Source organism: Coffea eugenioides, chromosome 1 (assembly GCF_003713205.1).
Source record: "Coffea eugenioides isolate CCC68of chromosome 1, Ceug_1.0, whole genome shotgun sequence".
Classification (NCBI taxonomy): domain Eukaryota; kingdom Viridiplantae; phylum Streptophyta; class Magnoliopsida; order Gentianales; family Rubiaceae; genus Coffea; species Coffea eugenioides.
In genome coordinates, this window is record NC_040035.1 from 45205985 (window position 1) to 45219070 (window position 13086).

The 13086-nt window shown below is 38.7% G+C and overlaps 2 protein-coding genes across 2 annotated transcripts; one reads left to right on the top strand and one right to left on the bottom strand.

The window, feature by feature from the left end:
* Window positions 1–6346: 6346 nt before the first annotated feature.
* On the top strand, window positions 6347–9008 carry LOC113750640 (putative indole-3-acetic acid-amido synthetase GH3.9). Its single transcript, XM_027294599.1, has 4 exons — window positions 6347–6645; window positions 6761–6862; window positions 7235–8073; window positions 8403–9008. Exons 1-4 carry the CDS (start codon window positions 6347–6349, stop codon window positions 8975–8977), a joined length of 1815 nt encoding a protein of 604 aa, XP_027150400.1. The 3' UTR covers window positions 8978–9008.
* A 464-nt stretch (window positions 9009–9472) lies between these two features.
* LOC113775254 (bifunctional protein FolD 2-like) lies at window positions 9473–11780 on the bottom strand. Its single transcript, XM_027320052.1, has 5 exons — window positions 11587–11780; window positions 11166–11349; window positions 10734–10891; window positions 10383–10595; window positions 9473–9914 (listed from the first exon to the last, which is right to left on the bottom strand). Exons 1-5 carry the CDS (start codon window positions 11698–11700, stop codon window positions 9684–9686), a joined length of 900 nt encoding a protein of 299 aa, XP_027175853.1. The 5' UTR covers window positions 11701–11780; the 3' UTR covers window positions 9473–9683.
* Between the last annotated feature and the right edge of the window lie 1306 nt (window positions 11781–13086).

Consider the following 13086-nt stretch of genomic DNA (forward strand, 5'->3'; position numbering starts at 1 on the left):
CCAGCAGTATTTTGCAGAATGCCCCTTGGCCTGACTGCCGGCCAAGCATTTCCTCAGCATAGGAAAAAAAGAAAAAAGGGGGCCATTTTGTTCCTGAAATTTTTAACAAAGTATTATAGTTTCCAGTTTAATAGTGGCCTCTTTTTGTTCAAGAAATTTTTAACAGTAAAAACTAAAGTTTATTTTAATAAGTATTTTCATCAGATTTTATAAAGAAGTGTTTGGATAGCACAAATATCTCAAATAATATTTCGCTTGCATCATAAACACATTTCCCAACCCACCTTTTTATATTTCCAATTATCTTTTTGTCTCACATACATCACATCACAAAAAATGTTACAGTAATTATTTCAAATAATATTGGGAGTGTTTGGATAGCAAATTATTCCAAATAATATTTCGCTTGCATCATAAACACATTCTCAATCCATCTTTTTATATTTTCAACCACATTTTTATCTCACATATATCACATCACAAAAAGTGTTATAGTAATTATTTCAAATAATATTTTAAATAATACTCTATCCAAACCTCTCCTCAGTCATTGGTTAGTTATATAAGTGAATATGCAAGGAGAACGTTTGAGAGCAATACAACGGAAAGGATCTTCTGCCTCATTTTTCAAACCTTTTTCTATTTTACTTTTTATTATATTATCATATTTTTCTACATAAATATTTCATTTTATTTCTTTTTTGATTCCTTAAATTACAATAACTAACGACAAGCTAATGAACAAAATAGGGGAGCCTACAAAAAAGAATCCAAGCATATGGCCCATAATTCTGAATCTCAGTCCATTGGGCCGGCAGTATGACGGTTCCTCTAGCTAAATGACTTTGGTCCATATCACGGCCCAAACAACAAATGGAAAAAGGGCGTAATCTCACACCGTTGGTCTCAGAAAATAAACAAATAAAAAAAAAAACTACAGAAAAGGAAGCACGAATAAATAGACGGTATCAATCAATTGACGAGAAAAACAACAGTCCTTCTTGGTTCTTACTTCTTAGTTGCTCCAATTATAGGATTGTTTGGGATTGGTCTGTGGACCCTGTTCAATACCACACGGGATCCTTAGTGCCACTTTTTCAGTGGCAATTTAGTGTCACTTCTATATTTATACCAAGTGTCCTATTTAATTAATTTGTCATATGTTGTTTATTTAAATTTCTTTTACCATCACGTGATTAGTGGGATTGACACTGAATTTGACATCGAGTAGTGGCACAGAGGATTCCAACTGGTTCAATACTGCATCTCTGCAATATTATAGTGTACTACTAACAGAAAACTGCAACAAGTTTTTTGCCTTGGCGCACAAGACACACTGGATTTATCCAAAGGGTCTCATTTCATGGTCTTCGGGGCATTCCAATTTACAAAATTAGAGCTTTGCCAATGAACAATAGTAGCGATTCAGGGAAATTCTGATTATGTACTTTTATTTATTTATTTTATTTTTTAAGCAATATGCAATTTAAGAAGTAGGGAGTGCGAAAGAACGATTCAAATTTAGAACCTCTAACTTTTAAAAATTCAATTTTACCCATAAGATTAAGATCTCTTCAGCAAGATTATGCAATTAAAAACTCGACGAGAAAGAAAACCAAGGATATGATAGCTTCTTTTTTTTTTTTGTCTTCCTTGCACCGAAATACTGACGGACTTAAAACTTCTTTTAAGATGCACCATGGCTTGATCAAGGAAAAGTTCCCCAAAGACCGATGCATGATCAGCATATATACTCAAGTCAAGCGGAGCAGAAGATGCATCATCACGCATGCATGCATGGTTAGCGTGTCGCCTCAGTTACTTCACACTTTGGAGAGATGGAAATTAATGGAATTAAGGAGCAATTAAGAAGAAAGGCGCTCGCTTCTCAAGTTTAATTTTCCTGCGCCATTCCCAAATTTCTCGTCCTCGATACCATTCCCAAATGCTGCCCCTTTGATCATTTGGCTTTCTTGCTCATGTTTAGTGGGGCAGATGCATGGGACGAAGAGATACATGCATTTATATGGTCTCTGTTTTCTTTTGAAATCAAACTTTTTGAGCAATTATAGAGATGCATGGTCTCTGTTTGCGATCAAATAACATAAATTGTGCCAATAACAACAAAAAGGTTTGATGTTCCATTCTGTGCTCTGTCCTTTGCCCTTCACTGTACGAAGAGAAGAACAGGAGTACCTTGCAACCTTTACCCTGATGGAAAGTGCTTACAAATATTAAAAATGGAGAAGTCGTACGCCCACAAAAATGCAGAAACAGGCGGACAGATTAGCTCTACGCTGAACGTATGTATTCAGTGAAACTGGGGATGGATCTCGCTTTCAACTGTATGATGGATGCTTCATCATCACACATGAAACGTTGTACGGCGGGAATACGTCCAAGGAGGCAAACGGTAATGGCGGACAGCATCATTGGGGTGACGGCATGCGAGGTACTTGAGTACGGTCCAGTCAACATAAGCCAAGCGTCTCCAAAGTTGGCTTTCTTCAGCATTATATCCCAATCCTCCCATTTATCCATTTCCTCACCATCGCGACCTTCCTGGCCCAACCCTAGACACTCTATAAGATCCTTTTTAGCCATTAATGGGAAAAAAGTCTGGTGCCACTAATCTTGGATTGCCTCCCGCAGAGCATTGTCAGGTGATCCAGGATATTAATTGATGGGGAGGCATTGGCAAATGGCATTGGCAGCAACAACAACAACATATCTCCATCATTTGTTGCAAAAAGACAACAAAAAAATCACGGCAGACGCGGCAGCCACCAACCTCATCAATGATCGGGACTTCAGCTAGCAATGGATGAGCCCCTCACTTTTCATATGTTGGATAAGGCTGAACAGGGGTAGAGGGAGGGACAGGAACGTATAGTAATATTTCTATCTGCAAGCGGTTGAAAGTGAGTTAAATAGATGTGATTACATGCCGTGGGTTTTAAACAAAAATAGGCTAAGTGATTTTTGTGACGACCGCTTGAACGCTGGTCCCAACTCCCAACCGGCCAAGGGTAGAGTCAAAAAAGGGGCAAATTTTTCTAACAATCAGCCATGATTGAGAATAATACATCTTTTATTTCTTTTTTTGCCTCTGCGCATGGTTAAAACTCTTTAAGAAAAATTGCATCAATCATCCGTCATATATCACCGGTCTGAAATTTTAGCTCCTCAAAATCAAAACGAGCAATTTTGAACCCTAACAAATAAAAAATGCTTGATTTTGGTCCCTAGCCCACTTTTCAGTGGAATTTTGGTCAGGGTTTTTGGGTTCAAAGTTCTCATGGTTCTTGAAATTTAGAATCCTAGAAATCATTTCGATATAATCTGATTGCAACCTTGTTTGAGTCTTGCGGAGAAAATAGATCGGTGAGAAATTTAGAGTTTTGGATTTCTCGTTTGATCTTTTGATTTGTGTTTATGCGATGATTTTTATTTGATTTCAAGTCTGGGACATGTTTGAAATGATTTGGGAACTTGATTGACACCAAAATCAAGTCTTAGAATTTGTTGAAACAACTTTCTAACAGGTTAGGTTGGAAAATTTGCAAAATCCAACGGGAAAGATGATGGAATCTGACAGAATTCAGCCAAATTTAATCGAAAAATTGAACAGGGATCAAAAGTGGCCGTTTTATATTTATTAAGGACTAAAATCATTCATTTTAATTTTGATGGACTAAAATTTCACATTTGTAATACGTGAGGAACTATTGATGTAATTAATTTTTCCTTAATACACATGCTTTTGAAAGAGTAAAGTACTTGGGAGTAACTTCAGGATTTGGGAGACTTTTTGTTAGAGTTCACCCCAAAAAAAAAAAGAGTAAGTTTGAACACAGTCTAAAAGTGTTGTCTCACAGATATTCCTCTCAAATCATCTCGAATTTGTTGTGTGGCCGAGCTTGTTTTGGTGGTACATCACTGCAAGCCATGGATTTGGTCAAAATCACATGCAAAGGCGGTAGGAAAAGGATACCGAGTACTTTAACCCCTGCTGCTAAATCCCGTTTGATTTTGGTTCGGGAAAGGGTCCTATTCTTTGTAATCCAATGAAGGGTTGATAGTGTGCTTTGTTACGAATAACTTTAGGTTAATGGGTTGCGGATTCTCTCATCAACCAAAAAAAAAAAAACCCTTTAGGTTAATGGGACGGTTAATGACTCTTGAATGTCCGATCAGTACGTGCACCAAGTTTAATATGGATGGAAATGACCGTTTGATGCCAACATCCATCCTGATTCAGTTGTTTTATTTATCAGACAACTTGGCCTTGTTAGCCACAAGGGTTGCTATCATAAAAATGATCGTGGTCCTTTGGTCCTTTTTTAATGAGTTACACGTCAGTCGATCCCAAAGGAGGACAGAGATCTGATACCCTAAACCAAAATTTTTGTAGGGGAAAACTATAATATGCCTAATTTGTGAAAATGATTGACAGCTCTTATATATATATATATAGGGATAATTTCAAAACCTCCTCTGAGATTTTTAATAATTTCACTGAGCTTCTCTAAAGTTTGAAAAATTACATTTTCCTGTCTTGATTTGATAGTTTTGGTAACAAAACTTTAAAATAATATCAACTTGGTCAATTTTTTAAATGAATACCCAAAAATACTCTTGTGTAATGAGTTTTAATTTATTTTTCTATATAATTATAAGATTATTTAGTATAATTATAAGGCAAATATGACACAATTTTTATGTCCATATCTACTATTTGATAAACAATTATAATAATAATTTTATTACTATGATATGATATTTTTATGGTATTTTATTATGAATTTAGATTTATAAGATTAAAAAAAATGTTGAAATAATTCATTTAGAATTTATGAATTTTTTGAGTCGTAGAATTATCATAATTTTTTGACATTTGGTTCTAATAAAAACTAGAGACAATAGTGGTAGTTCTATAGTTTTATTATCGAAAAATTAAAAAAAGGAATAAGAAGGAAAAAGAATGAAAAAATAATTTTAAAATTCATTCTAAGTATAAGCATGCCAAATAAGGGAATTTCATTAAAATATTTAAAGGTAAAATTACCATTTTAAATAACAAGGGAGGTATGTGTAATTTTTCAAATTTCAGGAGAGCTCAGTGAAATTGTCAGAAATCTCAGGGAAGGTTTCTGAAATTATCCCTTTTTTCATATCCGTTTCTATTACAACTCAACTCTTTCGAGGCAGACATTTTTACTCAATCCTAAACAATCTATTGACAATTAGTTTCATGTTACTACGGAGTAGCAATAATTCGAGGAACAATTTTTTCTATTCGGAGGTTTGATTACAAAGTAGAACTTGGTAAAATATACAGCATATATATGTGTGTGCACGCGCATCAGGTCTCAAAAAAATGGGAGTGTTTGGACAGTGAAATTATCTCAAATAATATTTCGTTTGCATCATAAATACATTTTTTAATCACTTTTTTATCTCACATATATCACATCACAAAAAGTGCTACAGTAATTATTTCAAATAATAATACTCTATACAAGTAGCACGTAAAATCAATCAGAAAAGATCAAGAAACTGGTGCTGCAAGAACGAATGCCTCTTTGACGAAGCACGAAAGTGATCCCACAGAATAATTCTATATATGGCAGGTCAGTTTAATTAATTAACCATGCTCGTGTTTGTTTCTTGGTTGCAAATTTGCGGTGGAATATGATGGCATGTTTTGAGTGGTAACCTAAACGAATATGTGCTCTCTATCTGAGGAATTCTATTGATTTGGTGTGTGTGAGTTCAAGTATAGACAACATCCTACTGAGGATCATTTAATTTCATCCGACGCACACACGGCAAATTAAGGATGATTTAGTCTTTTTTTTTTTAAAAAAAAAAAGCCTTAATTTGTAGTCCAGCAATGAAGTTTAAACGAGCATTATAGTATTGTTAGATCTGCGAAAAATATTAGAGTATTGTCAGATCTGAAATACTGCAGTAGAACATACATACACACAAGGCATCAATCAAATTGTTATCCGACAATAATACGCATTGTGACAAGATTTGAGAATAAGTTAATGCGTCTAGTATCTGCAGCGATATGTGTTGAGCCCCCTATGTGGGAGCCACAGTTGTTTATACGGAACTTTGATTGCCGCATTGCCCTCTGACAAGGAATCGATCCACAAGCCATTAAGAGAAACCCAAGACGAGAAGAAGCAAGACAAAAAGATATTTGATTTTCTTTTAAACGTTACTCGAAGGCCTTTATATAAGCTCGAAGGCCCTGGGAGCTCTTATAACATACATTCAACAGCAAGCGTTGTTTTTCTCAGCATATAGAGAGAATAGTGCATCCTTTATGGTGATGGACGGCAAGAAATTAGAGTACAAGGGCGAGAAGGCATTGAAGGAGCTGGAGAAGCTCACAGCAAATGCAGCTGAGGTCCAGGAGGAGGTCTTGAAGATGATCCTGACGCAGAATAAAGGGACTGAGTACCTGAACAAGTACATGGCGGGAGTGGAATCAAAATCACAGGTACCACATTTCAAGCGTTGCGTACCAGTGACAACGTACAAGGATGTCCGTCCCTACATCCAGAGAATTGCCAATGGAGACAACTCCAATCTCATTACCTCTCAACCTGTAACCGAGATGCTATGCAGGTCCCTCTCTTCTCTATATCCACTCTCCATACGTACATGTCTGTAGTCGCTTTTCATGCATAATAAGACTACACTTTCTTACACTTTATTTTTTTTTAATCTAATTAATTTGCAGCTCAGGCACGTCCGCTGGAGAGCCAAAGTTGATGCCATCAATTGAAGAAGATCTTGACCGACGAACCTTTCTTTATAATCTCATCATGCCAATAATCAACCAGTTAGATACCATTCACATTATCATTGTGTCCTCCTTTCCTTCTTCATGTTCTTGGATGATCTCTCCTAAGTGATGATAGTAAATATTTGCCGGTATCAAAAAGTCGACTCTTTATGAATTTCAGATTCCACAGTATTAATTTGCACTAATTTTTTCCACGGAACTGTCCCGCGTAATATATTGGCTGATCTTTCCAGCCAATGATTGTGCAGAAACCCACGACAATGAGCACTCAAAATTTCTTCGAGACCATGACTTGTAGTATAGTACATAAAGTCAGCGTTTTCCTGAATTATTTATACTATGTAAATAATTTACAACGTTTCTTGGAGTGTCCTTAATTGATGCATTAGATCTTTAATTGATGCCTAGGTACGTTGGTGGGCTTGATGAAGGTAAAGCCATGTTCCTGTATTTCGTCAAGGCAGAAATGTCTACTCCTTGTGGCTTACCAGCTCGCACGGTCCTGACCAGTTATTACAAGAGCCAGCATTTCCAGAACCGTTCCCACGATCCTTACAACGATTTCACTAGCCCCGATCAAACCATCCTCTGCTACGACAGCAACCAAAGCATGTACTGCCAGTTACTGGCCGGCCTGGTCTTCCGCCACCAAGTCCTCCGCCTGGGCGCCGTATTTGCATCTGCATTCCTTCGGGCCATCTCCTTCCTCGAACGCAACTGGCGGAAATTGTGCCAAGATATCCGCACCGGAAAACTCGATCATGCCATGATCACCGACGCCCAGTGTCAATCCGCAATGTACTCTAGCGTTCTGTTACGGCCTCAGCCGCTGGTGGCTGATGAGATTCAGAGCATTTGCAGCAGTAAGTCGTGGAAGGGAATAGTGCGTCGCCTTTGGCCTAAGGCCAAGTACATTGAGGCTGTGATCACGGGGTCCATGTCGCAGTACATACCATCGCTGGAATACTATAGCGATGGCAAATTACCCCTGGTATGCACCATGTATGCTTCGTCGGAGTGCTACTTCGGAGTAAATTTGAAACCCTTTTGCAAGCCTGCTGATGTTTCCTTCACCCTGTTGCCTAACATGGGTTACTTTGAGTTCATTCCTTTGGGAGAGAGTGCAACATGGTCGATAGACCTGGATGAAGAAGAAGAAGAAGAAGAAGTTCCCCCCAGTAAGCTTGTTGACCTGGTGCACGTCAGAGTCGGTTGCTACTACGAGTTGGTGGTCACCACATTCGCCGGTTAGCATTCCGTAATTCAATCTCAACTCTTACTTGTTGCACATACGACGCTCGTGCTCCAGGGGATTGATAAGAGAGATGATGATACGTTGCTTGAGTGAATCCGAAACCCACACTGATTTTTGAATCATTAAAATTGAGGAGGTTTTAAATCTAATTTCATCCCTGCGTTGCCCAAACAACCACTAACAGGATAAGGGAATACGAGGAAATAGACTCGTGATTCTAATTTGAAGTAATCTACAGTTAAAATCTACAGTTAATAGATAGATTAAGGGGAAGGAAAGAGTGGGGGGCTCATATGATTTTTGGTTGGTGAAATGAAACAGGATTATATCGGTATCGCATCGGTGACGTGCTCCAAGTGACCGGATTTCACAATCAAGCCCCACAATTCAGATTCATCTGTCGGAGAAACGTCGTCCTCAGCGTCGACAATGACAAAACCAACGAAGAGGACTTGCACAAGAGCATCACCGCCGCCAAAAAGCTTCTGGAGCCCTACAATGCTTTACTAGTGGAATACACCAGCTGTGCCGATGCTTCAACCGTACCAGGCCACTACGTCATTTACTGGGAGATCGCCTACAACAATGGATTGGTGGACGAAGCTTTTGCCATCGATCCAACCGTGCTTCAAGAATGTTGCGTCGCCGTGGAGGAACGGCTTGATTACACCTACAGGAGATGCCGCACCCTTGACAAGTCCGTCGGACCGCTGGAAATACGAATCGTCGAGGCCGGAACTTTTGAGTCGTTGATGGACTTTTTCATCAATCAAGGGGCGTCCATCAATCAGTATAAAACTCCGAGGTGTATCAAATCTAAAGCTGCCCTCAAACTCCTTAACTCCAATGTTAAGGCTTCCTATTTTAGCTCCAGGGATCCTTGCTGGAACCCTTGACGGCTTCATCTAACATCCATCTTACTGCAGCCTGCGCCTCGCCAAATAACTCTTTCTTTTTGTTTTCCCTATAGGATGACGACTTTGAGAGGTTTGCTGACTTGCCAGCTGAATTGTACAACGAGCCCCATTTTAACCTTTTCCACCCCTTAATTTTTATAAAAATAATGGAGAATTTCGGTTTCCCTAATAAATCCCCCGGAATATGACATTGCAAGTTATAGCAGCCAATTCTTGCTGCTGAGCATGCTGATGCCGTAGTCTGACCCAAGTTATCGATCCTAAAAAGCCAAATGCAGCAATCTTGGCGTGCTTTGATGGATCTTTGCGCCTCCTCCTCAAGGCAACTATTCCTAATCCACAACCCCTATAAGCCGCCCCATTAACCCATTAACTCAAAACAGAGCCTAGGAAAAAACAAAAATTCTACTCGTGATTTCCCTGATTATTATAACAAACAACTAAATTCAGTCTGCAGGATGAACTAAACCACAGTATGCGAACGTGACAATATTTATGAGATTAATAAAGCTCAAGTAATGTGAAACAAGAGAACTGCTTCTAATTTTTCCTGAAATCGATTTTGAACAGTATAGATAGATTCTCGTGAAAACATAGGAAAACGTTAAAGTACACTTTTCTTCCTTGTATCAGTGACTCTGATTTGATTGGCATTTTATTAGGATGAGAAGTATTAAAAGAGGAATTATTGCTCAATCACCCGCTTAGCTCCATCCAAAGTATTTTTGAGTAGCATTGCCACTGTCATTGGTCCAACACCTCCAGGAACAGGAGTTATCCATCCAGCCACTTTGCTTGCTTCCTTGAAATCAACATCTCCCACAAGCCTATAACCTGACTTCTTAGTTCGATCATCCACAGCATTTGTCCCCACATCGATAACAGCAGCACCAGATTTGATCCAGCTGCCTTGTATCTGAAAATCCAGATTATTAGGTACTTTAGTGAGCAAAATATCAGCATGTCCATCATCCTATGACAAGATGTAACTAAGCACGTGATATTCTATCAAGTAGAATTGACAATCCATTTACCCAAGAAATTTGAAGGAAGATACATAGCCACAAACTCTGCATTGATTAGGGTCTAATCATCCCATTATTTGAATGCTGGTTTTGTAATGTTCTATTTGTAGAAGAAACATATGGTGCAAAGTCTCTACATTCAATTACCGGTCACCATCTCATACAGGGTTCTAAAGTCAAGACCATATATAAGGGCTTCTTCTCAGATAAGATGTCAACCCCGAACATGCGTGTTCTTCACTATCAAATTGGATATAGGACAAAGGAAATAGTGAAAAAGATGCTTCGTCACATATTACAACAATGATATTATATCACAGGGAAAAAAGGGAAAAAGTTGTACAAAAAATTCTTGATACCATGTTCGCTTGTCCTGCTGCAGCAATAACAATGTCTGCCTCACGAATAATTTTTTCTGGTTCCTTGGTACGTGAATGCACTATAGTGACAGTGGCGTTTTCTTTGAGTAGTAGTAGGGAAACAGGTAATCCAACAATATTGCTTCGTCCTACCACAACTGCCTTCTTGCCCTTTATGCTAATGCCACTACGTGACAGAAGCTCAAGACAGCCCTGCTCAAGAAATAGAGCCTCTCAAAAATGTCCAAATAACGATGTAGTTCACCCATATAAGTATGTTGCATATCATGAAACAAATTATGAAAACTTCTACATCAAACCGTTTAAGTGCTCAAGACCGAAGTATATTGCCTTAGGGGTGCAAGGAAGGAATAGAGGCTCTCTGCCTTTCATCGCAAGCTTGCCTATATTTAAAGGGTGAAAGCCATCCACATCTTTTTCCAAGCTAATTTCACCCAAAACTTTCTCTTCATTTACATGCTTTGGAAGTGGAAGCTGCACCAGTATACCTGCAACAATAGTGACAATCACAATCTCCAACTTGTCTGTCTCTCTCTCTCTCTCTTTTATTATTATTACTTTTTAAAGTTTACTTCCTTAGCATAGATTTGTGGAAAGCAATAATACACTGACAAGAAATGGCAAATCAAAGCTACGACAAGATGAAACACTAGTATATCGGATCTCTTAGTAACAAAATATTTATGAGCTCAATTAGCTTGGTGATGAAACCGAAAGCTGTAAAGGTAACAAGAAGAATAATCTGGTATATAATTAACCAACCATGAACATCTGGATTTGCATTCAGCTCATGGACCTTGCTGATTAATTCGGCTTCGGACACTTGCTCTGGAAGGCCGATGTCAAAGGACTTGATCCCAACCTCAGCACATGCCTTCCTCTTCATACTCACGTAGCTTTGAGAGTCTTTCCTATGTCCCACTATGACCACGGCTAATCCTGGGACCTGTTTATCACCAAAATTCCACACAAAATCAGGCCAATTTATGCCCTTTTTGTTAAGCTCACCTCTATCTACCTATGCATATAAGATAATCGAATGACCAGATATTAACTTTGGAGGAAAATGTTATCGTTTCAACTTTCAAGCAAGGAAATTTTGCTGAAATTCTTGCTGCCATTTTCTCAAACACTACACAGAAGAAAGAAAGAAAGAAAGAAAGAAAAAGTGGCAAGTTCGGACCTTGCCGTACTTCTGGGACAGTTGACGGACTTCATCGGCGATTTCGGACCGTATAGTATGAGCTACTGCTTTGCCGTCGATGACGGTTGCCTTGTGATCCGACGACGATGCCATACTTGCTCCAAATCAAAATTTTCAGGCTAGTCTTCTTGCCCACACAAATTTCAGTACTCCAGCTTGAGTTTGACTGGAGATTCCGTTCGCTTTAGGATTTTCAGTCGATAAACGGGCTTGGTTTTTCCATGGACTTTGGACTCGCCGAATATTTGCAGACTCAGGCCCGATCGTACATCAAGGCCAGGCCCATTTGTAGAATGTCAAGAACCCAATTCCAGGGGTCCAGGTTTCGATATGCTCCTGTACTCTATAGGCAAATCGCGCGTCACCTTGACCTTTTTCCATCCGCTCCTTCAATTTTCTGATTTCAACTCGTCATACAATATCAGACAATCCTTTTGTCTCTGAGTTGGAGGTCTCCTCCATTTCTTATTCTGTCCTGAAGTCTCATTCACTTTTCTTAAACTAGGATTCGAAAATATACCTTACAAGAATAGAACAAAATTCGTTATTCTTGAGAGGAGACCTCAAATTTTCACAAATTTTAAACCAACTGGTAAGCATGGTTGTCTGTCATTTTTCTTTGAGGGTGTACGTACATTAAAAAATAATAATAATAAGTACGATTTGTGAAATTCAACGAGCAATCTCTCAATTAATCTTCACTTTCGTTTAGTAACGTACATGTTAAATCACCTCAAAGAAAATTTGGTTATGATCTACCAAAACTGCAGTTGCATCTCCGGTAAAATGAAAGAAAGTCGATCATTTATGACCGTGACATGGAGAATTTCAAAGTAATACTGCTAAAAAGAAATCACACTAGGCTAGCAAACAAAACAGGTAGTATTATTATTATACCGATCCAAGTTCTTTCTTATTGTGTTCCCAAAATCCTGTGAAGTTGAGAAAGTACATAATAGGTGCAGTTGCATAATAGGTAGTTTTTCGTCATTCACTTTGTGGAATAGCATTCTGCGCAAAATAGAGTTGACTAAGAAGTCACATGGATCAGCCTCAAGTGTGGCTCCAGGAACCCAAGAACATGATGGTCCTGATGGAGTCTTCAATACCAGATCGCTTGTTTCGTCTTTCAAGCTCCATGGAAATGTAATTCCAGCCACCCTTTCCCTTGAGAGTTTGATTTCCAGGCATGGCCACCCTAGCGTCCGCATAAACTCTCCTTAGGGTCACCCCCCTGCGGATCACCTTTTTTGCTTCGTCATAATCCATCAAATGCTCCTGATGGTGATGATCGCCAGAGAACTGTTGAAGTTTCATCCTCGATCGACTTCTCTGGTTGCTTGTGATTTGTAAGATATAGTGAAGGGGACTAAGAGAACGCAATCACAAATTTATAGACAGGACAAGAACATGACCTTTTTCAGCAAATTGGTGGCCCGTATGCATACTTGCACGTATCCATATTCCATGCACATATGT

Coding starts and splice junctions, on each gene's coding strand:
- LOC113750640 (XM_027294599.1), top strand. CDS start 6,347: ATGGACGGCAAGAAATTAGAGTACAAGGGCGAGAAGGCATTGAAGGAG. Junction 6,646..6,760: donor GTAACCGAGATGCTATGCAG/GTCCCTCTCTTC, acceptor ATTAATTTGCAG/CTCAGGCACGTCCGCTGGAG. Junction 8,074..8,402: donor GGTGGTCACCACATTCGCCG/GTTAGCATTCCG, acceptor GAAATGAAACAG/GATTATATCGGTATCGCATC.
- LOC113775254 (XM_027320052.1), bottom strand. CDS start 11,700: ATGGCATCGTCGTCGGATCACAAGGCAACCGTCATCGACGGCAAAGCA. Junction 11,350..11,586: donor TGTCCCAGAAGTACGGCAAG/GTCCGAACTTGC, acceptor GGTGATAAACAG/GTCCCAGGATTAGCCGTGGT. Junction 10,892..11,165: donor TGCAAATCCAGATGTTCATG/GTTGGTTAATTA, acceptor CTATTGTTGCAG/GTATACTGGTGCAGCTTCCA.